The sequence below is a fragment of the Puma concolor genome, chromosome A1 (assembly GCF_028749965.1).
Source record: "Puma concolor isolate L17-30 chromosome A1, mPumCon1.1.hap2, whole genome shotgun sequence".
Lineage (NCBI taxonomy): Eukaryota > Metazoa > Chordata > Mammalia > Carnivora > Felidae > Puma > Puma concolor.
The window spans coordinates 237,976,745-238,004,170 of NC_141667.1; the positions used below are offsets into that span (position 1 = coordinate 237,976,745).

The 27,426-nt window shown below is 44.6% G+C and overlaps 1 protein-coding gene across 4 annotated transcripts in view; it reads left to right on the forward strand.

The window, feature by feature from the left end:
• The window catches only part of MIPEP (mitochondrial intermediate peptidase), a 162,333-nt gene that overhangs the window by 31,754 nt on the left and 103,153 nt on the right, over positions 1–27,426 (forward strand). For all 4 annotated transcript variants that reach the window (XR_015254115.1, XM_086715155.1, XM_086715156.1 and 1 more), the window contains exons 10-13: positions 355–407; positions 22,947–23,100; positions 24,562–24,639; positions 26,593–26,797. Coding sequence is in view for 3 of the 4 variants with exons in the window: in XM_086715155.1 (XP_086571281.1) it covers positions 355–407; positions 22,947–23,100; positions 24,562–24,639; positions 26,593–26,797 (490 nt within the window). In the remaining variant the exon portion in view is untranslated. The remainder of the gene's footprint in view (positions 1–354; positions 408–22,946; positions 23,101–24,561; positions 24,640–26,592; positions 26,798–27,426) is intronic.

The following is a 27,426-nucleotide window of genomic DNA, read 5'->3' on the forward strand; positions in this document are numbered from 1 at the left end:
GAACTCTAATCTTACCTTTAGAGCCCTAATCTTACCTGCAGTGTGTTTTATGGATAAATACGTGGGTTACATGGTGGGAAAAATTTCAACATGGCTAATTTAATCTATTAATGTTGACTTTTATAAGTTGACATTGTACATTATTTACTTTCCCCCCCAAATTCTGGGACATTGTTTTTTTTATGCCTTTGTACTCATTGATTATAGGGAAGTCAAAATAAAGAGGTGGGCATTTTTAGGGTCTTTAAAAAACTTACCTGATATAATGGTTTACATCTTATAAGCTGGCTAAATTCTTGGTAAAAATTGCGAAGTAGTCAATAATTTTCATAGCAGTGGATTTTTCCATTGTAGGAATTAATGCCTTGGGATCCCCCCTACTACAGCGGTGTGATTCGTGCAGAGAGGTAAGTTGTTTTGTTTTGTTTTGTTTTGAGAAATCCTTGTAAATGAGAAGGAAGAAAGAAACTGTTTATTGAGCACTTTGTACAGTAATCGTGCAACGTGAGTAATCTCCTCACTCAGTTGCCCGCATTAGAAGCCCGTATATGCTCAAGTCCGCGCCCTGCCCTGGCCTTTGCCAACATTTGCCCACACATTCTTCGTCTGGTTTAACACCTGTGCTCTCAGCCTTAGTATTGTCTACCCCTCCCCCAAAGCCTATACTTGTATGGCTCGGGTCACTTCCTGGTTTAAAACTTTTAAATATCTCTGTGTGGTGTCTAGAATCTGGCTTCTTCCTGGGAGTAGCTTCCAGGTTTTCTTAGTAAATGGAGTGTTTCGGGGGCTGGAAGTTTGGTTGTCGCTCGTTTCTGGCCCGGGATGGGTGCTTGGCAAATATATGTTGAACTAAGGAAGGAATAGAGTGGTACTGGGGATGGTGACATATGGTTTTCTTAGGTTTCCTCATTTTTATTTGAACATATTGTCAACATATTATTGGCACATCTGGAAGGATACATGTGAAATTAAGATTTAGGACAGTTAACTTGATTTAAGTCCCCCTCTGGTTCCGTAGTCTCCTCTTTGATTATATAATGGCAAACTAGTGGGTATGTTTGTTTTCCCCCCTAAATACACCCTATTTCTGTCATTTTTATATTTGCATGTAAACCCAAGAAATATGGAGGGCTGTTCAAAGTGAACACATCTAAAAACAAAACAAAACGAGAAAACCCAAAAAACAAAGTGAGCACGTTTAGAAATGTTTATGTCCCAAGCAACTTTGTATATGCAATAGGAATTTTTGAAAACCTCCAAATCCTACCCTTCAACAGATTTTTAACATTTTTCTCTTACAGCTCCTTCTTGAGCTGCTCAGCTTTAACCACGAGAGTTAAGATTGATTTAGGTAGTGGACGAAAATAAGTTTTGTGCCTTTTTCTCCATTAAAGCATGTTGGCATACATCATGATAATAGTATACTTAAGTTTCATTGGTATTTAGCTCTAAAGTCTTTCTGTTCCTCTGCATTATTCAAGTCTTACTTACAAAGCAGATTGTCTCCTAATACTTCGTCAGCTACTATTTTTTATACATATATTTCAGACTCAGCACAGGCCTCCTTCTCTGTGGAAGCACATAAGTTGTCATTCAAAATCTGTAATCATTTGATTATGATACACAGTGGGTGCCCAGAATATATTATAGCTTAATGTAGTCATTTCACAGGTGCGTTTTATGGCTGTGGAACTTCAGACCTTGCTCCTTATCGTTACAGAAAACATATCATTTCTCTTCTAAAACTTTTTCAAAGAGAGATTTGGTTTGGTTATTTGTAAGGGAACACTAATTTTTTTTTATTAATGCTTTCCATATCTATATAAGATTTTTAAAATTTTTTGTTTGTGGAAAGTGACGTAAATTAGATGTGTTTGTTTCTTCCCGAGTTTTGCTCTGTGATTTTTATTTGTCATTTAGCTTTACTCTTTAAGTGTAGGATGCCCAGATGGTGGTTCTGTGGAAATTACTTGTGACTATTTAAAGACTTGGAAAGACATCATCAATTATAAAGTATAAGCATTAATTAGGAGTAGGAGATCCCTGAGAAGTTTGATAGTAATCTTAAATAAAAGATACTGAATAAAAGGTGGTGACTTTCTCTTCTCCGTTTTTACCGAAAGTACAATATTGCGAAGTCTTTGTGTTGCTGACTGACTCTGGAGTCAGTCCTTAGGGATCTCTGAGCCCGCAGATAGATTGGGAGTTCTCTGTCCTCTGGACTGGCCACAGAGACGGGGGTTACCGTCCACACGGGGCAGTTGTTGAGTGGTAACACCCCAGGCAGCATGGCAGTGTGGTCTGGAGTATGTTCCCTGACGTCTGGGGGGCCTGTGTGAGTCCTGGCTCCACCGCTAATGAGGTATCCGTGAGCTTTGGAAAGAAAGTTCCTCGTCCTCTCTAAGCCTCTCAGCAAGGGTATCTATAAAATGGGGGTTATGACAGTCCCTACTTTGTAGGTCAGGATGAAATGAGATAATGTTGCTATTATGAGTACTAAAATAACCTGATTATATGGAATTGGCCTTCTGGGGACACTCTTCTAGAGGATGATCTGCTCTAAGAGATGCTTTTTACGTGTTCTTTAAAATCTTTCGAAGGAGTGGTCCCTTCCCTCCGAAGTCTCCTCTAAGAAAACACTCGTCTCAAGTGTAATGAATATGTCGAATTAGTTGTAGAATGCTCATCAGACAAGCTTTTAAGGATAGAGAAGGGACACAGGGACAGGGAAGCGCACCTCGCCCCTGCTTCCCAGAGCATCATTCTGTCCAAGGAGGAGGAAACCCTGTGTCTGGCGGGCAGGGCAGCTCACCTCGGGTCGCTTTCCTCTTGAAGGCCACAGCCTCTTGAAGCCTACTGCCTTCAAAATAGAATTGCAGCTGTCATTCATGGCCTCTAGGATCCGTCCGGTCACAGCCCGCTTTTCTTTAACAATGAATACGTGCACACCCACGGTTATTTGCTGGGTATGGCCTGCCCTTCTGGTCTTTCCCACCATTCTCTTCCTTCACAGTTTTCCTCAGCCAGACGAAACCCTGCGTCTCGCACTTAGATCCCTTTGTGTCTCAGACAGAGCCTGTGTCTGGCAGCTAATAGTGTTCCCTTTGCCTTCCTTTGCTGTCTCACTTGTGAAATTTCGCCAAGAGTCCACGACACCTCCGGGTCTGCCACAGCCTCTGTGCCTCCCGTCACCACCATACTTCCCAGCCTCCACGCGGCACCCTTGACCTTTAACGATGTGTTCCTTTGGTCCCCTGTGTTCAACACGTCTTGTCAACCATACCTTAACGCTCTTAAGAACAAAGTTTGTCTTATTTTTTCCATTTGTGGTTACGTGTGAAATAAACACTCTGGACTCTTGACAAATGCATTATTGGCGAATAGCCACTGTTCAAGACTGTGTCCAAAGCGGTACTCGGCAATCCTTATTAAAAGCAATCCAGTTGTAAAGAGAATATCATATCGTATATTCGTGAATGGCTTTTTTCATCCAGCAGATTGGTTGGAAGTGGGTAACCCTCTGGGAGGTCTTCATAGTGCTCATTTGTTGGCAGAAGTTTCCACCGGGCTTATTGGTTCTTAGAGTTAAGAAATCGCCAGCTCTTCCAGGAACACAGTATAACCTACCTGGTCTCCACCAGGGGCTTTACTGAATTTACTTCAAGTGTCCATACTAGGTCATGTGTTGGGCTCTTAACTCCGTTCAAAGAAGCAAGAAAAGGGATGCCGAAATGCTTCAGATGGGATCGTAAGAATCGAGGGATTTAAACATCGATTTTCAGTAGCTTAAAAGACAAATGATTGAGTTTTGGCTTGAGATTTCAGTAATCTTGATTGACAAGAGTAGGCTGGGAGACACAGGTAATGGACGAGAAAAGAAAGCGAAAACAGAATAGTTTGGATTGGAGGTTGGAAGGATGGAATGACGTGAGGACTGCTAAATCCTTGTTAAATTCCTCTGCTTTCAAGTAAAGACTTAAATAAATGTGTGGTTTGACACGAAACAAAAAATAGAAGGCTTTCCTTGGTTTGAGTTTTTCTTCAAGTTAACCCCTGGGACCTTTCTTTTTTTGCTTTTATGTTCAGATTCCTTTCAAGTTTCTTAAATGTTGGCCTAAAGAAAGAACCTATTACAAGTGAGGTGAGAAATTAACGTGTTTTCAAACCACCCAGGGTTGGTCCTGGGAAATAGAGGCATGAGTGACCGATGGAAATCTTAAAGAGCACAGAAAAATCTTAATTTTCTTTTTCAAGTTTTAGTGTTGGAGTCTTCATGGCACAGGAAAAGTCATTCTTTACAATACTTTTTGAAACATTTATTTATTTTTGAGGCAGAGAGAGACAGGGTAAGCAGGGAAGGAGCAGAGAGAGAGGGAGACACAGAATCCGAAGCAGGCTCCAGGCTCCGAGCTGTTAGCACAGAGCCTGACACGAGTCTCGAACCCGTGAACCGCAAGATCATGACCTGAACCCGTCAGACGCACAACCCACTGAGCCATCCAGGCGCCCTGAAAAGTCACTCTTTAAATTATGAGAAGTATATATACAGTTATTTTATTTAAAATTTACATGGGATTTTTGAACAGGCTGTACATTCGTATGGTTCAAAAAGTCACCACAACTTTAAAAAGTACTCACTGAGAAATTTTGGTGTCATACCTGTCCCTGCTCACAGCACTCCCCCTTGCCCCTGTCCCCTAGAGGTAATCATTTTTTTTTTTTTTCAACGTTTATTTATTTTTGGGACAGAGAGAGACAGAGCATGAACGGGGGAGGGGCAGAGAGAGAGGGAGACACAGAATCAGAAACAGGCTCCAGGCTCTGAGCCATCAGCCCAGAGCCCGATGCGGGGCTCGAACTCACGGTCCGCGAGATCGTGACCTGGCTGAAGCCGGACACTTAACCGACTGCGCCACCCAGGCGCCCCTAGAGGTAATCATTTTAAAGTTGTTTCAAGTGTCCTGGCAGTGTTTGATGTCTGTTTTCAATGCTGGTCAACTTTATTTCTCTTCTGCCAACAGTGAGTTTCAGTGAGTATTACTTCATTAATTTTGGTGATATTTTGTAGATATTATTGGGAAGTGGAATTCAGTATTGTCTATTCTTTGCTAAGGGGTATTCTCAAAAGTTCAAGAGCATTCATTCACATAATGAAATAGGAATGTTTTCTGTTTTAAACTCTTCAGGAAACCCTGAACTTTCACAGACAGATGACTCTGTGGTATTTCAAGATAATAAAGATTTGTTTGATGTGTGAAATTGTATAGTTTATTGGCTAGTGTATGTGCAGTGAACTTGGTGCTGTCAGTGTTGAAAACCAGTAACATTTATTATGAAAACTTTCAAAATAAACACAAGTATAAAGAATAACGTAGGTAGGGGCACCTGGGTGGCTCAGTCGGTTGGGCGTCCGACTTCGGCTTGGGTCATGATCTCACAAGTCAGTGAGTTTGAGCCCCGCGTCAGGCTCTGTGCTGATGGCTTAGAGCCTGGAGTCTGCTTCGGATTCTGTGTGTGTCTCAGCCTCTCTCTCTCTCTCTCTCTCTCTCTCTCTCAAAAATAAAATTAAAAAAAATAAAAAAAAAAAAGAATAACGTAGGTAACCCCATGTTTTCATCTCCCAAATTTAGTAACTATCCAAACTGTGCCATATTTGCTTCATTTACCTTTTTTCTTTCTGTTTCTTTCTCTCTTTCTCTCCCTCCCTCCCTTCCTCCCTCCCGTCCTTTCTTCCTTGTTACTAAACCTTAGACCTCATGTCATTTCACTTCAACGTGTTTCTTGTGTACCTCTAAAGAATATGGATATTTTCGTACATCACTCCAGCACCGTCATTGCCCAGGAAGGTTCACAGCAGTGCACTGGCACCACCTGATACTCAGTCTGTATTCATGTTTCCTTGATAGTATTGGGTCCGTTTTCTCCCAGGCAGCTTGTTGGAACCAGGGTCCACCCAAGACCTACATGTTCTGTTTTTTCTGTCCCCCAAATCTCTGACTCTGCGGCAGGTGAGCACATGCCTTGCCCCAGCCCAGCACCCCCATCTCTTTCGTATTATTACCTTGTGGCAGACACCAGGTTGCTTGTCTCACAGATGTCCCAGACTTCTGGGTCTATGCGATCGCTTTCTTGTAGCGTCATTTTGCTGCTTCCTCCGATCTGGATGTGACGGGACCCCCGTCATTTTTGGGTGTTCTGTCTCGTCTTACCGTTGCAGTTCAGGGATGACTAATTCTGCGTATAAATGTAACAAACAAGCTGCGTGAGAGAGGTCCCACTGCTGTCCTAAGATGTGGCTCCGACCTCTGAGGTGGCGGTTCTGTCACCAGAGTCAGTCACAGCAGTGTCACGTGGACATCCTCTCTCCCGGACGCCAGGCCCGCCCGTTTACTTTCCCACTTCTCTGGGGTGATGATGGGATTGTACTGTATTTGTGAACTTCAGTTTTGATTTATGTTAACTACAATCTCCGGTGAACTAAGCAGCCCGTCTGTACCATTAAGGAACCTTCTTCTCCGATTACCAGGAAGTTTGGCTGGAGAAGTTTTCTTGGCTGTAGCCTCAGAAGGCAAGATAGAAACAACTGGCAATGGCCGGTTCTTTATAAAACAGAGCGTTTTTATTCTCTGTTCTTTATTTTCAGTACGTTCGAATTGCCTGAAGGATAAACGGGTTTCGGCGTCGGACACCCTTTACTGCCTCACCTTGGTTTAACCGGATGGAACGGTAGCTCTCCCTTACGGCTCTCAGGACTAAACATTTTAAAACACCATCCAACTATCACATTAAAATCATGCTTAGGCAGTCATTCCTGATGCCAGAAACACCCTATTTCATTTTCTCTTGCTGAAGTCAGTAGTTGCCCTGATGGCGTCGTCACATACCCTGCTCTTACCCTGTGTGCGTTCTCCCTCGCCCACTTGCGCCCTCCGGCCGGCTGTCTCGTTTCTGCTGTGGTGAGTCTCTAAGTGTTTGCCATGCAGTGCAAAGCTTCTCTGACGTTCGCTCAACCTCCTGAGTAGCACCGGGGAAGACCGAAGCCTCTGTTTACCTGCAGTTTCAACCAGGATCCGCTGGCGGCACTTAATTGTGTTTCTGTGTTTTCACGACGCTCGATGCCAAGATGTGTTTAGAAATAACATCCAAGTTCTTTCTGTAATCCCAGGTGCATCACAGGTTGAAATATATAAATCTGACTCATAGATTGTACTTCCTAAGTACAGTGATACATTGACCTTTTCTTTTTTTAAAAAAAAAAGCCCTCAGGGACGCCTGGGTGGCTCAGTCGGTTGAGCATCCAACTTTGGCTCAGGTCGTGATCTCACTGTTCATGAGTTCGAGCCCCTCATCGGGCTCAGTGCTGACAGCTCAGAGCCTGGAGCCCGCTTCGGATTCTGTGTCTCCCTCTCTCCGCCCACCCCTACTCATGCGCGCGCGCTCTCTCTCTCTCTGTCAAAAATAAATACATTTTTTTTTTTTAAAAAAGCCCTCAACAACAAAAAATTCTTCAGTTGAAAGTCTCTAATACTTCTGTACTTATTTCAGTGATAATTAGTGTTCCTGATGGGGATTTTGAGATATGGCTAAATCCTAGGGCTCCTAATCAGAAAGATTTCATTTTATACCAGTACCCTGCTGATTATAATATGTTCTAAATCTCTGCAAATCGAGAACTTGTAAACCCCTGGGTCTCCTCTATTTCTCACCAGAACGACTAGCAGAGCATGTCTTCCGCTTCATTTGGCCGCCACGGTGGCTTAACAGTGATTCTCCTCCAATTTCCGGCTGGGGAAGAAGTATACACGGATTGCAGACAGGTCTCGTGTCCGGATTCAAACCGGTGGGACCCTCTTGACAGCAAATAGTAGTAAAACTCTCCTATGAAGCCGTAAGAGAGTTTGAGGTGACGAGAGGGATGGCAGTGACTAAGTGAGTGACAGGCGACACAGATGGCAATAACACACTAAATAAGTCCCCAGAGCACACCCGTTTCACACCGTGTCACAGCTGGGCTGTGGCTCTGAGAGGCCATAGGTTTTCCCTGTCCCCGCAGTACCTCTCTGCCGTTTTGCGGTCTCTAGATGGTGGAGGAGGCGTTTCTGACACGTAGTGTCCGTGCGGATAGGAAAGTTGTGCCCGGCGGTGCCCTGAACAGGTGTTCGGAAGCAAAGTGGCCGCCCCGGTGCTGTGGCCGCAGGCCGTGGCTCGGCCGGCCTCTGGCCCCACGTCCTCGAGGGGTTCAGTGGCCTAGGTGTCATTTCACGCCGTGTGGCAGGTGCCAGCAGAAAAGGCGGGGGCCTGCGGGGTCAGCCTGCTGCCCCGGGACCGGTGTGTCGTAGGGCCGGTGCGTCAGGCCCGGCTCATGGCCGCTGGACGTCCCTTTGGGCCTTTCGAGTCTCTCCCTGCCTCGCTGGACCTTTTCCCATCGTGGCTGCTCTTCGGGCAGGAATCTCCTCTCGCTTGTGGGAGTCACGGAGGGCGGGGGCAGCATGCAGGTGGCAGGACCTCCGGCTGTGGCAGGTGCCCGGGTCGGCCGTGGGCAGCCTCTGCTCGTGGGCGCTCGGTACCCGTGAGCCTTGGCTGGTGCTCCGCCTTCTCCAGGAATGCCCTTTGCCCTCACCGGGGAGCTCGTCCTTCGACCCCTGCCCCGGAGGCCACCTCCTTTTGGAACTTCTCCCTGACCCTCACGGCGGCATCCTGTCCCCCGTGGCGGGCAGAATCAGCCACGGCCTGTCTTTGTTCCCGGCCCTTTGAGCACCGCTCTCACGCCCCTTCTCACCCGGGGATCCTGCTCTGTGAACCGACGGTGCCAGGCTCTTCCCACCTCGAGGAGTTACCAGGCACGTGGTAGGTGACTCGTGAGTGCTCGCTGCACCGCCTCCACCTTCCCGCCAGTGCTGCTGTAGTCCGTGCGGCGGGCACCGTGCCAGCGTCTTCGCAGGCCTGGTCTGGCCATCAGGGGAGCCGGGAAGCGTCGTCTCCGTTTCCCTCGTTAGCAAATCGAGACCCCTCCAGAAGCCAAGTACCTTGCTCGAAGCACAGCACCAGGGAGAGAGACAGCCAGGATTGCAACTTCAGGGCTCTCTCTCCTAGACCGCCTGGTGCCGTGACAAGCCTCTCTGGGCCTCCGTTTCCTCAAGTAAAACGAAGCGGAAATTCTCGCGCTGCCTGGCTCACAGAATTATGTAAGGAGTGTGGGAGACTCTTGATGCGAAAGTGCTCTGCAAATCGTAAAGCATCTCAGGGATTGATATGATAGTAATTACGTGTTGTCATATATAAAAAGAAAAACGGATCGCTTACCCTAACTTTTTGTATATCATCAGTCTCTTTCTTTCTCTTAACTTCTTTCCCTGTGCTTGCTGAGGTGCTAAGATATCCCCATCTTAAAATACAAATACTTCCAGGGCGCCTGGCTGGCTCAGTCGGTGATGCGCCCGACTTCGGCTCAGGTCATGATCTAGCGGTCCGTGAGTTCGAGCCCCGCGTCAGGCTCTGTGCTGACAGCTCAGGGTCTGGAGCCTGCTTCGGATTCTGTGTCTCCCTCTCTCTCTGTGTCCTTCCCCTGCTTGCACTCTGTCTCTTATGTCTCTCTCTCAAAAAGAAATAAACGTTAAAAAAAAAATAAAAAACAACAACAAATACTTGCCCTCCCCTCCCCTGACCCTTGGAGAGACTGTAGCCCTTGTTTTTTCTTGCCAGACCTCCCCCAGCGGTGGTCCACACTGGATGCTTCCTCTTCTAATGGCCAGAGTCTGAGTCTAGGCCTGATAATCCGTCCGGCTGGTCTTCCCGAGGGCCCGGCCTCCGGCCAGTCATACAGTTCAGTAACTCACTTTAGCCCTCAAAACCCCACAGCCTCTGCACTTTGCGACATTGCTGGCCATTTCCTGTTTCCTAAAATTCTCTCTTCAGTACATGCCCCCGACTCCCTCTTACCTTTGTCATCCCCCTCTCATTTTCCCCTTTTATTTCTCTTCTCTAAATCGGCAGCTTTAGGAGTGCACTCAGGGCTCCGACACCCCGGCTGTGATCGGGAGCTCCTTTCCTGTCACGGCGGTTTGGGAGCTGTGGCTAAGAGTGAACGCGCAGTCTCCCTTTACTACTTGAACTTGTAACAAGTCCTTGGGGAAAGGACTTCAGTACCAAGGTGCCAACCAGAACCGTTTTCTCTCGACTCCCATAGCATCGTCATCCCGTTAGAAAGAAACCCTCAGCCCTTCTCCTTACTGCATGGAACTTCGGGGAGATGACTTCCCTTCCCGTAAGGCTTCATGTAAATCATGTCACGTGGGGGTAATCATATCACCTGCAGGATTGTTTTTGCTCTTAAATGAGGTACATATACTCTGATGGGCTTATTAGTCCAGTGACACAGTGACAGTCGCTATCACCATCATCATCATCACCATCATCATCATCACCATCATCATCATCACCATCATCATCATCGTTGTGACTTAGGGATAAGTTTTGGTTTTGTAGATTACATCGAGGGGGAAATGGACTTACTCGCCGTATTGAATCTCCTCTGTTCTCTCATCATAATGAATCTTTGCATTCTAGACTCCGTCCTGTTTATTCCTGCCAGAATAGTGTTCCTACAGCACAGCGTTGCTTATTTCTCTCCTCCTCCGGGCTGCTAACCGTGGCTCCTCCCACACTGCATGCATTCTTAGAGACACCCCAGTACGTGGTGCAAAATAAAGGCCTTTAGCTCCACCCCCCCTTTTTGGCACCCGGTAAAATTAACAAAAAGACCATCAATATAGCTACACCTACATTTGTATACAGTAAGAGAACAGATCGGGAGGGTGAAATAGGAAATGGGATGATGTGATAGCAGGAATCATGGGTGCTAATAGGTATTATTTCCAGTTGATGAACGAACAAATAAATGCTTACGTGTTTAAAAAAACTTTTTTTTTTAAGATTTGTTTATTTTTGAGAGACAGAGACAGAGCGTGAGTGGGGGAGGGGCAGAGAGAGAGGGAGACACAGAAGCCGAAGCAGGCTCCGGGCTCCGAGCCGTCAGCACAGAGCCCGACGCGGGGCTTGAACCCACCAACTGGGAGATCTTGACCTGAGCTGAAGTCAGATGCTTAACCGACTGAGCCACTCAGGCGCCCGATGCTTAAGTGTTTTTAAAAGTGAGAGAGAGGGGCGCCTGGGTGGCGCAGTCGGTTAAGCGTCCGACTTCAGCCAGGTCACGATCTCGCGGTCCGTGAGTTCGAGCCCCACGTCGGGCTCTGGGCTGACGGCTTGGAGCCTGGAGCCTGTTTCCGATTCTGTGTCTCCCTCTCTCTCTGCCCCTCCCCCGTTCATGCTCTGTCTCTCTCTGTCCCCCAAAAAATAAATAAACGTTGAAAAAAAAATTTAAAAAAAAAATAATAAAATAAATAAATAAATAAATAAATAAATAAATGAATAAATAAATAAATAAAAGTGAGAGAGATAACCACCAGAGGAGGAAACATAGATTGTTAACACCAAGTGACCAGAAAGAAAAAGAAGATGCTGCCCACGAGCCAAAGAAAGTATTAAAATGAACACAACAGTTACATTAGCAAGAGGGAGGACACTGCCCATTCTTATACACAATTGATAGGAATGTAAATTAATACAGACTGTGTTTTGGAGGATGATTTGTAATCCCGTGTAAAGACTTAAAATCTCAAACTGAAATAAAATAAATAAAATTAAATTCCTGAAGAACCTTTTTCCAGCATCTCATGCTCTTCGCAACAAGGTCACTTCCGTGATGGGTCCCGCAGGTAGGCCTGCCCGATGTGACAAGGCTGTTCGCCGAAGGACCATCCGTAGCAGAGATGAACCAACAGCAGGCCAACTCGCTCGGGAGAAGCAGAGACACAGCAGTGCAGGGAGGGTCACGTGGGTGTGTTTCCCATAGGGAAGTCAAAATCGATTAAAACAGGGTTCAGTCTGGCTTCTTGTATCATCAGCATGTGTGAGCCATTCCAAACAACGTCAGGGAAAGGACGCTCCCTTTAAAAGGTGCAGCATTGGCCTTGCCTCCCCATCCGCGCACATCAGAGCAGGTGGCGGCCCAGAGGAGGCCCGGCAGACGCTTGTCATGGATGGCCCCTGAGAGAGACCCAGACGGAGCCTTGTGTACCGAAAGTGACAGTGTCTCACATCCTGTTTTTGTTAAACAAGTCCATTGCGGAATAGCATGAATGGTATGAGTCTATTTGCATTATATACGTATGTGCTTCGTGTTTGTATGTATACCTGTTGTCCTGTATACGTGTGTACTCTCATACGCGTGTAAACATTTCTACACGAATAAAATCAGGATACACAAGAAATGGTTACTATGCCCCCTGGATGATGGGCACAGTGAGCCAGGGGATATTATTTGAGATTTTTCTTTTTAAACAGGGAGTTTCTATGACTTTGTGATACATTTTTTTCTGACTCATTTCAGATTAAAACCATTCGCTTTTTAGCATTCATAATAATTTATACAGAAGTAGAGTTGTCTGTAGAGTATTATATAAACATAATCTATACTGAGATTTTTCTCTCCAAGCTAAATTGTCTTCCTGAATTTTACCTGAATACCACTTATGGGTAAGTCAGGAAGTATTTTCAGGTTATTGACAGCCTGTGTTGTTGTTAGCTTTGCTGTGTTTCTTTTCTACAAACCTAATCGGATAATGTACATGTTTATTATAAGCTAACAAGGTTTAATTTTCAGGTATAGATTCTTTTATTCTCTTTTATTTACTTTATTCCCTTTTCACTTTTTTTATGAAGTTAAAGTGCACGTAATAGAAAACTCACTGTCGTGGCCATATTTACGTGTACAGTTCAGAGGTATTAAGCACATTCATACTGTTGCACAACACCATCCATCCCCTCACTCTTTTCCTGTGGTACCTCGGGAACCCTGTGCCTATTAAACACTGACTCCGCATTCTCCTCTTCCTCCAGCCCCTGGCAATGGCCATCCTCCTTTCTGTCTCTATGATTTTGATGACCCTAAGTACCTTATACAAGTGGAATCAGACAACGTTTGTCTTTTTGTGACTGGCTTATTTCAGTTCTCCAGGTTCATCCCATGTTATGGCACACTGCAGAATACTTTTCTTTTTTCAGGCCAAGTAATATTCCTGTGTGTGTGTGTGTGTGTGTGTGTGTGTGCGCGCGCGCGCGCATCACATTTGACTTATCTCAGTGGTAGACAGACACTTGGATTGCTTCCATGTTTTAGTTTTTATGAGTAATATTGTGAACACGCATGTACAAATATCTCTTAGAGACCCTGCTTTCCGTTCCTTTTGGTTGCATGTCAAGAGATGAAATTGTTGGATCATACGGTAATTTTATTTTTAATTTTTTGAGGAGCCATACTGTTTTCCACAGTGGCTGTGCCATTTTACATTCTCACCAACCGTGTGCAAGTGTTGCAGTTTTAACACATCCGCACCAACATCACTGTTTTCTGGTTTTTGTTTGCTTTTGTTTTTTGTTTTTTTTTGCATACTGACTGTTTTAATGAGTGTGAGGTAGTTTCTCACTGCAGTTTTGATTTGCATTTGTTGCAAATGTTGAGGCAGATGTTGATGTTAAGTGTCTTTTCATGTGCTTATGAGTCATTTGTATGTCTTTGGAGAAATTTCAGTTCAAGTCCTTTGCCCATTTTTGAATTGGGTTGAGTTTTAGTTCTCTATATTCTGGATATTAATCCTTTATTCGCAAATATTGGCAAATATTTTCTCACATTCTGTGGGTTGCCTTTTTCCTCTGTGGATAGTGTCTCTTGATGTAGAGATTGTTAAAATTTTGGTGAAGCCCAGTTTGTCTATTTTTTCCTTTGTTGCCTTTGACTTTAGTTTCATATCTAAGAAACCATTGCCAGGGGTGCCTGGGTGGCTCAGTCAGTTGAGTGTCTGACTTCAGCTCAGGTCATGATCTCACAGTTCATGGGTTTGAGCCCCACATTGGGCTCTGTGCTGACAGCTTGCTCAGAGCCTGGAGCCTGCTTCGGATTCTGTGTCTCCCTCTCTCTCTCTGCCCCTCCCCTGCTCACGCTCTGTCTCTCTCTCAAAAAAAAAAAGAAAAAAAAAAAAAAAAAAAGAAACCATTGCCATATCCAGCATCACGAGGCTTTTATCTTATGTTTTCTCCTGAGAGTTTTGTTTTAGGTCTTACATTTGGGTCCTTGATCCATTTTGAGTTAATTTTTGTATATGGTGTTAGGTAACAGTCCACCTTCCTTCTTTTGTATGTGGATATCCTGTTTTCCCATCACGGTTTGTTGAAAAGACCGAATGGTCTTGGACCCCTTGTTGAAAATCATTTGACTGTATATGCAAGGGTGTATGTTTGCCATTAGGCCAGTGCTACACTGTGTCCATTGTGTTACTTTTGTAGTAGGTTTAAAACCAGGAAGTGTGAGTTCTCTAGTTCTGTTCTTTTTTAAGATTGTTTTGGCTGTTTGGGAATCTCTTGGATTTCATGTGAATTTTAGGATGAGATTTTCCATTTCCACAAAAAAAGCCATTGGGATGTTGATAGGGATCCCACTGAATCTGTAGATTGCTTTGGGTAATACTGACACTTTCACAGTATTAAGTCTTATAATCCATGAACATGGGATGTATTTCCATTTATTTATGTCTTCCTTAATTTTTTTTCAGCAGTATTTTGTAGTTTTCATTGTACAAGTCTTTCATTTCCTTGATTAATTCCTAAGTATTTTATTCTTTTTGATGCTGTTGTAAATGGAATTGTTTTATAATTTCCTCCTCACATTGTTCATCATGTATAGAAATGTAGCTGATTCTTTTTGTATTGACTTTGTTTTCTTGCTACTTTGCTGAACTTATTACTTCTTATAAATAATACTACTAGTTAGTTCCTACATATAGGATTGTATCATCTGCAAAAAGATAATTACTCTGTCTAGAATTTCCAGTACTGCATTGAATAGAAGTGATGAAAGCAGGCAACCTTGTCTTGTTCCTGATTTTAGAGGAAAAGCTTTCAGGTTTTTGCCATCGAGTATGATGTTTGCTGTGGGCTTTTTTATATTTGGCTTTTATTACATGGAGTTAGTTTTCTTGTATTCCTAATATGTTTAGTGTTTTTATCATGAAAGGGTGTTGAATTTTGTCAACATCAATTTCTGCATCAATTGGGATGATCACGCAGGTTTTTCCCTCCATTTTATTGATGTGGCATATTACATCAATTGATTTTCATATGTTGAACTATCCTTGCATTCCAGGATTAATCCCACTGGGTTGTGGTATATGGGTGTATGGTCCTTTTAGTTTACTGTTGAATCTGGTTTGCTGATATTTTGTTGAGGATTTTTGCATTGATGATCATCAAGGATATTGTCCTATAATTTTCTTTTCTTATAATGTCTTTGGCTTTAGTATCAAGGTAATGCTCTCTAACATAGAATGTTAGGTAGTACTCCTTTTTTAATTTTTGGAAAAAGTTTAGAGGATTGTTAGTTCTTTATTATTTATTTAAAAAAAATTTTAATGTTTATTCGTTTTTGAGAGAGCATGGGAGGGGGAGGGGTACGAAGAGACAGGGAGACGCAGGATCTGAAGCAGACTCGAGGCTCTGAGCTGTCAGCACAGAGCCCAACGTGGGGCTCAAACGCACAACTACAAGATCATGACCTGAGCTGAAGCTGGATGCTTAACCAACTGAGCCACCCAGGTGCCCCTGGTGTTAGTTCTTGAAAACTCATTAGTGAAACCATCTGGTCCAGGGTTCTTTATTAAAAGATTTGTGCTTTCTGATTCAATCTCCTTACTGTTTATAGGTCTGTTCAGTTTATTGATTTCTTCATGATTTAGTCTGGTAACTTTTGTGTTTCTAGGAATATCCAGTTTTTTTGGTGTATAATTGTCCATAGTGCTCTCATAATTTTATTTCTGTAGAATTGGCAGGAATGCCCCCACTTTTGTATCTGATTTTAGTAATTTGAGTCTTCTCTCTTTTTTCCTTAGTCCACCTAGCTAAAGGCTATCAATTTTGTTGATCTTTTCAAAGAACAGCTTTTGGTTTCATTGATTTTTTTTTCTGTTTTTCTGTTCTCTATTTCATTTATCTCTAATCTTTATTTCTTTCCTTCTGCTAGCTTTGGGATTAGTTTTTCTTTTTTCTAATTCCTTAAGTTGTAAATTTATGTTGCTGATTTGAGATCTCTCTCTCTTTAAAAAAAAAATTTTTTTTTTCAACGTTTATTTATTTTTGGGACAGAGAGAGACAGAGCATGAACGGGGGAGGGGCAGAGAGAGAGGCAGACACAGAATCGGAAACAGGCTCCAGGCTCTGAGCCATCAGCCCAGAGCCCGACGCGGGGCTCGAACTCACGGACCGCGAGATCGTGACCTGGCTGAAGTCGGACGCTTAACCGACTGTGCCACCCAGGCGCCCCACCTCTCTCTTTTAAATGTAAGCATTTATAGCTATAAATCTCCCCCTTAGCACCACTTTTGACACCTCACATAAGTTTTGGTATGTTGTGTTTTTATTTTCATTTATCTCTAGGTATTTTCTAATTTCCTTTGCTATTTCTTCTTTCTCCATTGATTGTTTAAAAGTTTGTTGTTTAATTTCCACAGTTTGTGATTGTTTTAGTTTTTCATGTTTTCTCACGTCATCTTGTTGTGACCTGAGAAGATGCTGTGTATATCTGTCTTTTAAAATCTATTGTGATTTAATTTGTGGCCTAACATATGGTCCGTCCTGTAAAAATGTCCCATGTGCATGTAGGAAGAATGTGCTGCTGTTATTGGATGGAGTGTTCTGTATATAACTATTAGATCTTGTTGGTTTATGGTGTTAAGTCTTCTGTTTCCTTATTTGTCTTCTGTCTTGTTATATCCATTATTGTAAGTAGGGTTTTGAAGTCTCTGTTATTGTAGAACTGTCTGTTTCTCCCTGCAGCTCTCTCCATTTCTGCTTCATATATTTTGATGGCCTGTCATTGTGTACATGTTTTTAATTGTTGTATCTTCTTGCTCTATTGAACCTTTGATGCATTGTGCCTTCCTTTCTCTTCTAATATCTTTGGATCTAAAGTCTATTTAGTCTCATATTAGCATAACCACTTCTGTTTCCTTTTGGTTACTATTTCCATGGACTATGTGTTTCTGTCCGTTTACTTTCAACCCATTCGTCTTTGAATCTCAAGTGCGTCTCTTATAGACAGCATTTAGTTGGATCATGTGTTTTTATCCATTCTGCCAATCTCTGTCTTCTGATTGGAGAGTTTAATCAATTTGCATTTCAAACACTGATCAGAAAGGACTTATTTCTGTCATTGTGCTATTTGTTTTCTCTGTCGCTTATAGACTTTTATTTCTTCATTTTCCTCATTTCTGTCTTTTTTTGTGTTCAGTTGATTTTTTTTTATAATGAAATGTCTATATTCCTTTGTAATTTTCTTGGAATATAAATATCCAAGAAGCTCGAAAAACTCCAAGAAAAATGAATTCAGACACCCAAACCATAATAACTATAGTTATTTTCCTTATGGTTGCCATGAGGATTATATTTAACATCCTAAAATTATAACATTTTAATTTTAACTTACAGCAGTTTAACTTCAATAACATATGAAAAGTGTCCTGCACAGCTCTGTCCCTACTCCCTTCAGTGGTTGATGTCACAGAATTACATCTTTACACATGTGTGCCCAACAACATAAACCAACAATTCTTTCAACTGCATTAGTCTCCTCATTTATGTAGAAACTCAAAGATTTAGAGTTACAAACCAAAGTTACAGTAATATTAGATTTTACATTAATGATTTTTTTTTAATTTAAACGTATTGGTTGGTCTCTTAGGTCCTGTAGAAAACAGAAAATACAGTTACAAACCATTGTTACAATAATACTAGCTTTTGTAACTTCTCATGCATTTACCTTAATTGAGATCTTTATGTCTTCATATGGTTTCAGTTACTGTCTAGTGTCCTTAAATTTCACCTTGGTCATTTTTTTGCTGGGCAGGTCTAGTAGTCTTGAACTTCCTCAGCTTTTGTTTATCTGGGAATGTCTTGATTTCTCCCTCACTTTTAAAAGATAGTTTTGCCAGATATAGACTCTTGATTGAGTATTTTTATTTTAGCATTTTGAATATATTGGCTGGCCTCCCAAAGTGTCTGATGAGAAATATGCAGAAAATCTTATTGAATATACCTTGTATGTGATGATTTGCTTTTGTTGCTGCTTTTAAGATTCATCCTTCATCTTTGGCTTTTGAAAGTCTGATTATTATTTGTTTTGGTTTGGGTGTCTGAATTCATTTTTCTTGGAGTTTTTCGAGCTTCTTGGATATTTATATTCCTGTCTTTCTTAAAATTTGGGAACTTATCAGCCATTATTTCTTCAAATGTTTTCTCTGCCCTTTTCTATCTTCTCCTACTGGGACTCCCATGATTTGTATGCTGGTCCTTTTTATGATTTTCCGTTGGTCTCTAGGCTCTCTTTACTTCAATCCTTTTTCTTTTTGTTCATCAGCCTCTATAATTTTCATTCTCCTGTCTTCATGTCACTGTTTCTTTCTTCTGCCTGCTCAAATCTGCCTTTGCTTCCCTTCAGTGAATTCTTCAGTTCAGTTATTGTGCCTTTCAGCTTTAGAATTTCTTTTTGGTTTCATTTTAGGTTTTCCTGTCTCTTTATTGATATTTTAATTTTGTTCACACAGTTTTCTTGACTTTCTTCACATCTTTCTTTAGCTTTTGAGCATCTTTAAGACAGTTGCTTTAAAGTCTTTGTCTAGTATATCTGCCATTCAGTCTTTTTCAGGGGCAGAGAGGGGAGAGAGAGAGAATCCGCACCGACAGCTTGGAGCCTGACACGGGGCTCGATCTCACGAACTGTGAGCCAAGATCAAGAGTCAGACGTTCAACCCCCTGAGCCACCCAGGCGCCCTCAAATACAAGGAGACTTCTGCCCTACCTTGAGTAACAGGAGCCAAATTTACCTCCTGCCTGCACGACTAAACACAGTCTGATCAAAAGTATGAGGCAGTGATGCTCGGATGTCAGCCCGTGTTCCCTGAAAGAGGGAAGACAAACAGGTGACCCCTGCAGGGGCCTCAGCTCCCTTTTTGGAGGAACTTCCAAATCGTTCCAAAGACGAGCTGCGGGGTCGGCAAGGGTCGTGCTGGTCTCCCTGGCAGAGCCCCTAATTAGAGCTGGGAGGCCATGGAGGCCAAGGCCCTTCAGTCCAGAGGACAGAATCACAGAGAGGGGAGCGCTTTGTGGACAGCGAGGACAGAACCATATGAAAGGAGCCAGACACCCGTCGCGGCAGCCCACACACAGCCATGGGTTCTTCACGGTCCCGTGGGCCGGAGCAGGAAAAGCCGACAACCTGTGGAATGGCAGGAAGGGCCCTGGCTCATTAGCGCAGCAGACGTAGGCCTGCCCTTATCCTGGCTCTGCTCCCTTCTAAGGCTTGAAAGCAGGCTCTTCTCTAGTTCCTATTACACGTACATTACCTCTTTTGTAACTGTCCCACAACTCTTTGGGTCTTCTCGTCTTCTTCATCCTTTTTCTCTCTGTGTCATACCCTTGGAGGTTTTTATTGACCTTTCTCCAAGCTCACGGATGGCTTCCTCGGCCATGCCCAGTCTCCCGACGAGCAGGACAGAAGCTGCCTTCTTCTGTGTTACGTTGTTATGTGTCTCTAGCGTCTCCTCTTGATTCTTTTTTTTTTTAAATTTTTTTTAACGTTTATTTCTTTTTGAGACAGAGAGAGACAGAGTATGAACAGGGGAGGGTCAGAGAGAGAGGGAGACACAGAATCTGAAACAGGCTCCAGGCTCCGAGCTGTCAGCACAGAGCCCGACGCGGGGCTCGAACTCACGTACCGTGAGATCGTGACCTGAGCTGAAGTCGGCCGCCCAACCAACTGAGCCACCCAGGCGCCCCTCCTCTTGATTCTTTTTTAGGACTTCCCTCTGGCTGTTTACACGACCCATGAATCTTGTGTATTTCCCTCGACTCCTTGGCATGTCAATCATCGCCGTTCTGAATTCTCAATCTGGTTATTCTAACGTCTCCAATGTACCTGAAGGTTTGTTCTGTTTCTTCAGGCTGAAGCCTTCGTCTTTGATCGTGACTTGAAATTGTTTGCAGAAAGTTGGGTATGATTTACTCACTGGCTACGAGTTAGTGAGGCTTTGTTTGCTTTTATAGTGGCTGCGGTAGCAGAGGCCAAACTTTTTCTTTTCTTTTTTTCCTTTTCTGTCTCCCATGTTGTGTTTGGGTTTCCCTGGAGACTTCTACTTAATAAGGTGTGAGATGTGCAGTTTTTCAGTTGTCTTCTCCTGTTATTTTGCGGGATCCCCACTTGCCCTGGTGGTGAGGGTGTAGGGGAGGGATGCCTTCTGTAGTCCTGTGATCGGGTCTCAGTCTGTTATGGAGCCTGTGCCCCTGGGCTCTGACTTTCACAAGTGCTTTTCAGTTCCCCTTTTCTGCTTTCATGAGACAGGGGGATTGGGCTGCATATCTCTTTTCTTCTAGGTAAGTTAGGCTCTGGTAAGATCGTTTCTTTTGAGGCCAGCCTTATTAAGAATAACACAGTGCCCTGGTGTATTTCAAAATGCCAATTTTTTACTCCCCCCCCCCCCCCCCCCCCCCCCCCGCTGGAAGCATTGGGAGAATTTTTCTCCATCTTGTGAGAACCTGGTAGGGCTCCCAGAGGTAAAAACTCATAAAAGTGTGGGGATCCTCCCTTAAACTGAGCCTCCCTAGAGTTTTGAATTCTCCGATTTGTCCACACTGAGCCTCCAGCAATTTGTCAATTATAGTCTAAATTTTCCTCCTTGGTGCTAGTCTATATATACTGGAGAGTTCTCTGAACTGTGATTCTCTGTAGCAGACAAGCATCTTTATAATTTGGGGGGCAGCAGTTTGTTCTGTGACCTCAATTCTCTGCTGGACACAAGAAGAGTTGTTGATGTTTAGTTGGTTGAGCATTTTTCTTGTCTTCCGGATGGAGCGATGCCTTCCGGGCTCCTTACGTGCCGGACCAGACACCGGAAACCTCCATTATTTCCTGCTTTTACAACACATTTTCTCCCCTGTTTCCATGATGTCCCTTCTTTCAGTGCCCTGACAGCTCTGACTTTTCTTCTCTGTCTTCCTTTGCATCTCTTCATCTGGAAGATCCGCTGCTGGGCCCCTTCCCCAGTGACTGCTCTTCTCCCACAGCTCTGACACCCGAGCAAGTCTCAGTTTCAACATCCTGAGCATCTGACACCTTATGGGCACTTCACAATCAGTGTCTCCAGAATTGAATTTGCTCTCTGCGAATCCATCGTCCTTCTCCCCCGACTGCACCCCACCCTCCTTTCTTCTCCCACAAACCTACCCACACTCCCTTCTTTCTTTCTTTGTGCCTGGCGCTCTGATTCGTGACCCTGCCATCCCATCCATGCATTTCCTCACGCCGGCACCCTGTGTGTTATTCTAGACCTTCCTTTCTCGCTCACACAGCCCCGAACGTTTTCATCGCCCAGCAAAAACAAATTGAAAACTGCCTCTTCATCCTTGCCCCACCGCTTTTGCTTATATTCGGACCCTAGTTTACCGTCTTTTCTCTCTGCCGCTCCTGCATTCCTCCCGCCACGGTGTCCACCTGGCAGTGTTCCAGAAAGCATCGCATTGCCTCTCTGTTGCCTGCAGAGGCAGTCTCCTGTTTCCCATTCTGTAAGCAGTTCACTGAGAGTATGGACATACAGCACTAGAAATTCTGTTTAGGTTTATTTTTCTTTATTTCAGCTTGTAAGAATGGATCTTTTTTTGTCTTGGAATGTAGTAGAACAACAGCACGCACATGTGATTTACAAATATACATATATCAAGGTTGAATACTCAGGACTTCTTTTAGCGATTGGGGTACGTGATAAAAGGTTGAGGGACGCTGTGCGTACAGCGTGAGATCCCAACCGCTCAGGTTTACGCGTGAGGCCCTCAGTTCTCTGGACGCTGCCCACGTGTGCCTCCCTCTCCCTTCCCGTTTATCCCCGGCGTCCTGAACTCGCTCCTGATTAGCCACCTGGTGTAGAAGTTACCAGGTTGTCTCATGACTTCATACTGTGGCTTCTCCCTGGAATTTCTTTATTACTCGACCCTGCCCTTAATCCCCATCCGCACCCCAGCCAGCGGACTCCCGTTTCTGAATTCCTTTCTGTGACCCCTTCCTGTCTCTACGCTGCCCTCCCCAAGTGAAGTCATCACCCCTCTTGCTGTCCCGCTGTCTGGGTCGTTCACTCAGCCCTCCCGCAGTACCTCTAGCACCTACTCTGTGCTGCCCCAGGCCGGGAAGACCAGGGTGGTCCCTCCACCTGTCTGCCTCCTTCACAGTGAGCTCCTTACAGGCACCCCCCCGCCCCCCATTCCTTACCTCCAGCATCCAGCAGCTGTCTCGGCAGCCTGCACAAGCGTGTGAATCAGTGAGCGGGGGCACTAGGCTGCCGACGTACCTTGCACCAGCGAGAGTCTATTTTTATGAAAAATCGGTCAGGAACTACGTTGTATATTTGTGGATTTCTGAAGCCAAAATCTCCCTTGTGGTATAATTTACACTTGCTCACTAAATCCAAGCCCCCATTTAGTAGTAAGCGTAAGTTTGCGTCTGTTTTCCATGTAAGTTTGTGTATATATATGTTTTTATTTTAATTATTTTTTATTGAAGTGCAGTTGACACGCAAGAGCTCGGGTAGTTTCGGGGCACAGCATAGTGATTTGACAAGTTATGCTATGCTCATCACAACTCCAGCTACCTTCTGTCACCATAAGTACATATTTTGTTAACTCCACGGAGGGGACACAGAACAAGCACCTCTTCTTATTCTGGACCATTCTTTCCAGCTGTGGTCGTAAAGAAACTGCAGTAAACAAAAATACCATTGAACCTCTTTTCTTTCTTTCAGGTACAATATCGAGCCCAGTTTGTATTGTCCATTTTTCTCCCTTGGAGCGTGCATGGAAGGCCTCAACACTTTGTTTGGCAGACTGTTAGGGATTACGTTGTATGCCGAGCAGCCCGCGAAAGGAGAGGTGTGGTGCGAGGGCGTCCGCAAACTGGTAAGCGTGCGGGGTCGCCCCGCGTGTCTCTCGGGCCTGGTAGGGAGCCTCTGGCAGTTCCACGTTCAAGTGAGCCTTGCCCTCGCAGAGCCTGTCTCCCCTTATTTCCGTTTCACCAGAAAATCCAGATCACCACTTCCGACTTGGGACACTGCACAAAGCACCAGTTTTCTCTAAAATCGGTTGTTGCCTCGGATCGATAGACACAGAGCTGCGAAGCGTAGGGACTTGTTGGAACGTTGAGCCTTCTTACGTTGACCGATTCTGGTTCAAGGGACATTTGTCATTACTTGCCACGTTCCTGCACTGCTCGGTGTCGCTTTCGGTTAATTCCAGAATCCACGGCCTCTGTCACTTGTACTTTTTTCCCCAACCCCCTTCCCATCTTGTGGGAGCAATATATATATATATATATATATATATATATAATTTGCATAATATATTGATTTTTCTCCCGTGCTCTGGTTTGACTTCTTTGATAATAACTTCGAGCCTGGTGTCCACCCTTCTCCAGTTAGGGCCCCCTGTATTTGAGACGTGAATATGTTTATTTTTTCCTCTTTTTAAGATTATGAGGCGGTATTGACTTATCTGTCTGTCAGAAAGGCTCTGTGTTGTTAGGCCGTTTGACTTCCTGCCTGTGTGCGTCCCACACTTGCTCCCTTCCCTGTATGTGGAGAGAAGGACGCCACCTCAGGGGCTCCCGGCTGCCTTCCGGGAGATAGGCGCGGTGACGGAAGCGAAAGGGTCGGGTAGGAGCACGCTTCATCACCGCCCGAACTACCTGTTTGTGGAGTGCGTCCTTCACAGAGTGGCGGAGGCCGGTCAAGTGCGGAGATAGAGTAAAAGAAAAACTGGTAACAGGAGTGAAAGGACAAAATGCAAGGAGAAGGTTGGGAGGCGTAAAGCTGAGGTTCCCCGTGGCAGAACCCTCAAGTTGTGACAAGGCGGACGAGGCGAGCTGGAGGCCAGCTGTCGAGTTCTCCACAGGCCGTGCGTCTTTTACAGGCCCAGTTGGAGGGAGGGGCATAAAGGACATGACTGGTCTTCAGCTGAAGCCAGGAGCCAGCTTTTGTTGTGTCTGGATTCAGGGGTTAACATTTGGGGGCATAAATGCTCATCGTGAGATGGAGGTCTAACGCTGTCCAGCCAGAGCTTACCCCCAAGTGTATGGGGAGGTTGTGGACAGTCTGAAGAGCGGGGTTTGGTGGCCGTGGCGTAGGGTGCTGGCGGTCTGGATGAAGGGCTCGAACAAGGAGGTGTCCTCTCCTGACAGAATCCCCAGATCAAAATCCTCTGAGAGAGGAGGAGAAAACGGAATCTGGTTTGAGATGATGCGGGATGTGCGATGTAACCGAGTGGACGTGGTCACAGCGATGGGGGTTTTATATATGGATTCTTATTAGGGATGTTTTTCCACTGTTAGTTTCTGATTCACCCCTAAATGTACTTTTTTTCCAGGCTGTGGTTCATGAATCCGAAGGATTGTTGGGGTACATTTACTGTGATTTTTTTCAGCGAGCGGGCAAGCCACATCAGGTGATGCTTTTTTTATAAACTCATTTCTCTGGAAGGGACTGACAGTTCTTTTGTGTCACTGTGCGCTCCGCATCTCACCTTTCTCCTTCCCTAACATTTAGAACACATTTCAGTGTTGTACTTCCCTAGCATTTAGAAGACATTAACGGTAGCTACTGAGTATATAAAAATTTTTTTTTAACGTTTTTATTTATTTTTGAGACACAGACAGAGCATGAACGGGGGAGGGGCAGAGAGAGAGGGAGACACAGAATCGGAAGCAGGCTCCAGGCTCTGAGCCGTCAGCACAGAGCCCGATGCGGGGCTCGAACTCATGGACCATGAGATCGTGACCCGAGCTGAAGTCAGACGCTTAACCGACTGAGCCACCCAGGTGCCCTGCTACTGAGTATATAAATTTGAAATTAGGGAGGAATTTAAAGGTAATAAAGGTTATGGAAATAATTACATACGCCTGCGTCTGCCATTTTTATCTGGGTTACAGTTATAACGACAGTGGTAATGACAGCGGATATTTTAGGAGCCCTTCTGTATCCCAGCCATGGTGTCTTTGAATGTTCATCTCAACCTTTTGAACTAAGCTCTGACATTATGAGGAAACAGGCCAGAGAGGTTAAGTTACTTGCTTAGAGCCACACAACTAGAAGTGCTAGGATTTGAACCTAGATAGTCTTTTCTTTCTTTTTTTTTTTAATGTTTATTTTATTTTTGAGAGTCTCAGAGCATGGGTGGGGGCGGGGTAGACGGGGGGGGGGGGAGGGGGGGGGGGGACACAGAATCCGAGGCAGGCTCCAGGCTCTGAGCCATCAGCACAGAGCCCGACGAGGGGCTCAGACTCACAAACTGTGAGATCATGACCTGAGCCAAAGTCGGATGCTTAACTGACTGAGCGACCCAGGCACCCCTGAACCCAGACATCCTGACTAGAGCCTTAGCTCTTTTCTACTTTTCATACTTGATAAGGGTCTTAGTTTAGAATTATAGAAGATATGCCCACATGGAAACCTTATCAGCCACCAGTTCACGCCTTGTAAAGAAAACGTGAGGTTCATTTCCTTTCGCCGCGTTCCAGGTTTGCTGGTTAATTAGCCTCAGCAGTTTCGGGTAATTTGGTGGGAAATGTCAAGAGTTGAGGTTTTAAGTTATAACAGAGATCGTGGTGCCCTATATTTGAATAGCGGTTCACACTTTCTAGTGCATTTGAATAGCTATGCGCATATGAAATGGGGGGGGGGCTGCTCTGGGATTTGACAGGGGGGAGAGAAGCTCACGGAGGCAAATCTGATGTAGGTGTCAAAGGTGGGGCCAGAGTCCAGGTGACACAGATTCAGATCCCAGCAGTCCTGGCTGTGTGTCCTTGGGCACGTGACTTCGCTTTCCTTTTCCTCCTCTGAAAAATGAGATGCCTGCCTCATGGGGTTATTGTGAAGAATAAGTGATACAGTGCCTGTGACTCTCAGCCCGTTGGAGGAAGTTACTCCAAATTCCTTGCTTTGTGACGGTTACGGTTTAGAGTTCATCACTTCTGAGTGACACAGACAACAGGTGTGAGAAGTGTCTCCTAGTTCACCGCCTGACGCGCGTGGAAGGAGCTCAGTAAACATTAATGGCACCACCCACCCCAAATAGTAGCTCAATGTCCGTCCCTTCCCACCTGCCCGTGGACAGTTGAGGGTGTGGATCTAAACTCTGATGACTGTGTTTCCAACATCTGGTATAGCGTCGCCTCGATAGATCTGTTTGGAGCGAATGAATGAAGTAATCAACACAAGCTCAAGGTATTACTGGTGTTTTAGAAAACTTAAAATTTTAGCAAAATAAGAAGCATTCGGAAAAGTGTCTAACTAAAGAGAACAGAATTAAGTTAAGATTGGAACTCACACACCTTGGTGTGATTTTATATTCAGATTACCTAATACTTTCTCGTCTAATTATGTTTTCTATCTCATTAAGGACTGCCATTTTACAATCCGTGGAGGCAGATTAAAGGAAGACGGAGACTACCAGCTCCCAGTCGTAGTTCTTATGCTGAATCTTCCCCATCCCTCAAGGAATTTACCAACTTTATTAACTCCTGGAATGATGGAAAATCTTTTCCATGAAATGGGACATGCCATGCATTCTATGCTGGGACGTACTCGTTACCAACACGTCACTGGTGAGCCATGAAGGGGGGACTTCTGTTCAACAACGATCCTTTAAAAAAGCATGTTGTGGGGCGCCTGGGTGGCTCAGTTGGTTGGGCGTCCGACTTCAGCTCAGGTCACGATCTCGCGGTCCGTGAGTTCGAGCCCCGCGTCGGGCTCTGGGCTGATGGCTCGGAGCCTGGAGCCTGCTTCCATTCTGTGTCTCCCCCTCTCTCTGCCCCTCCCCCGTTCATGCTCTGTCTCTCTCTGTCTCAAAAATAAATAGAACGTTAAAAAAAAAAAATTTTTTTTTTTTAAATAAAAAAGCATGTTGTTTATTTAGATTGGGGGGAAAAAGGCTCCTCATTCACAAAATCCGGTCGTTTAATGTTGTCCGCTGGTCATTTACTGCAGGTCACCTCACCTGGCCCTTCCAGTTGTTACACAACCTGATCATCGTACATTTTTCTCCTCCCTTGCTAACAGTTCTGACCGAGGTTTATGCCAATGTCTTCTGAGTTTGCACCTTTTTCATTTTATCATGTTCTATGTGGAATTGAAGTTTTTGGACACTCTTTTTTTTTGAGAGAGAGTATGGGTGGTCGGGGAGAGGGCAGAAGGAGGGAGTGAGAGAGACTCTTAAGCAGGCTCACGCTCAGCA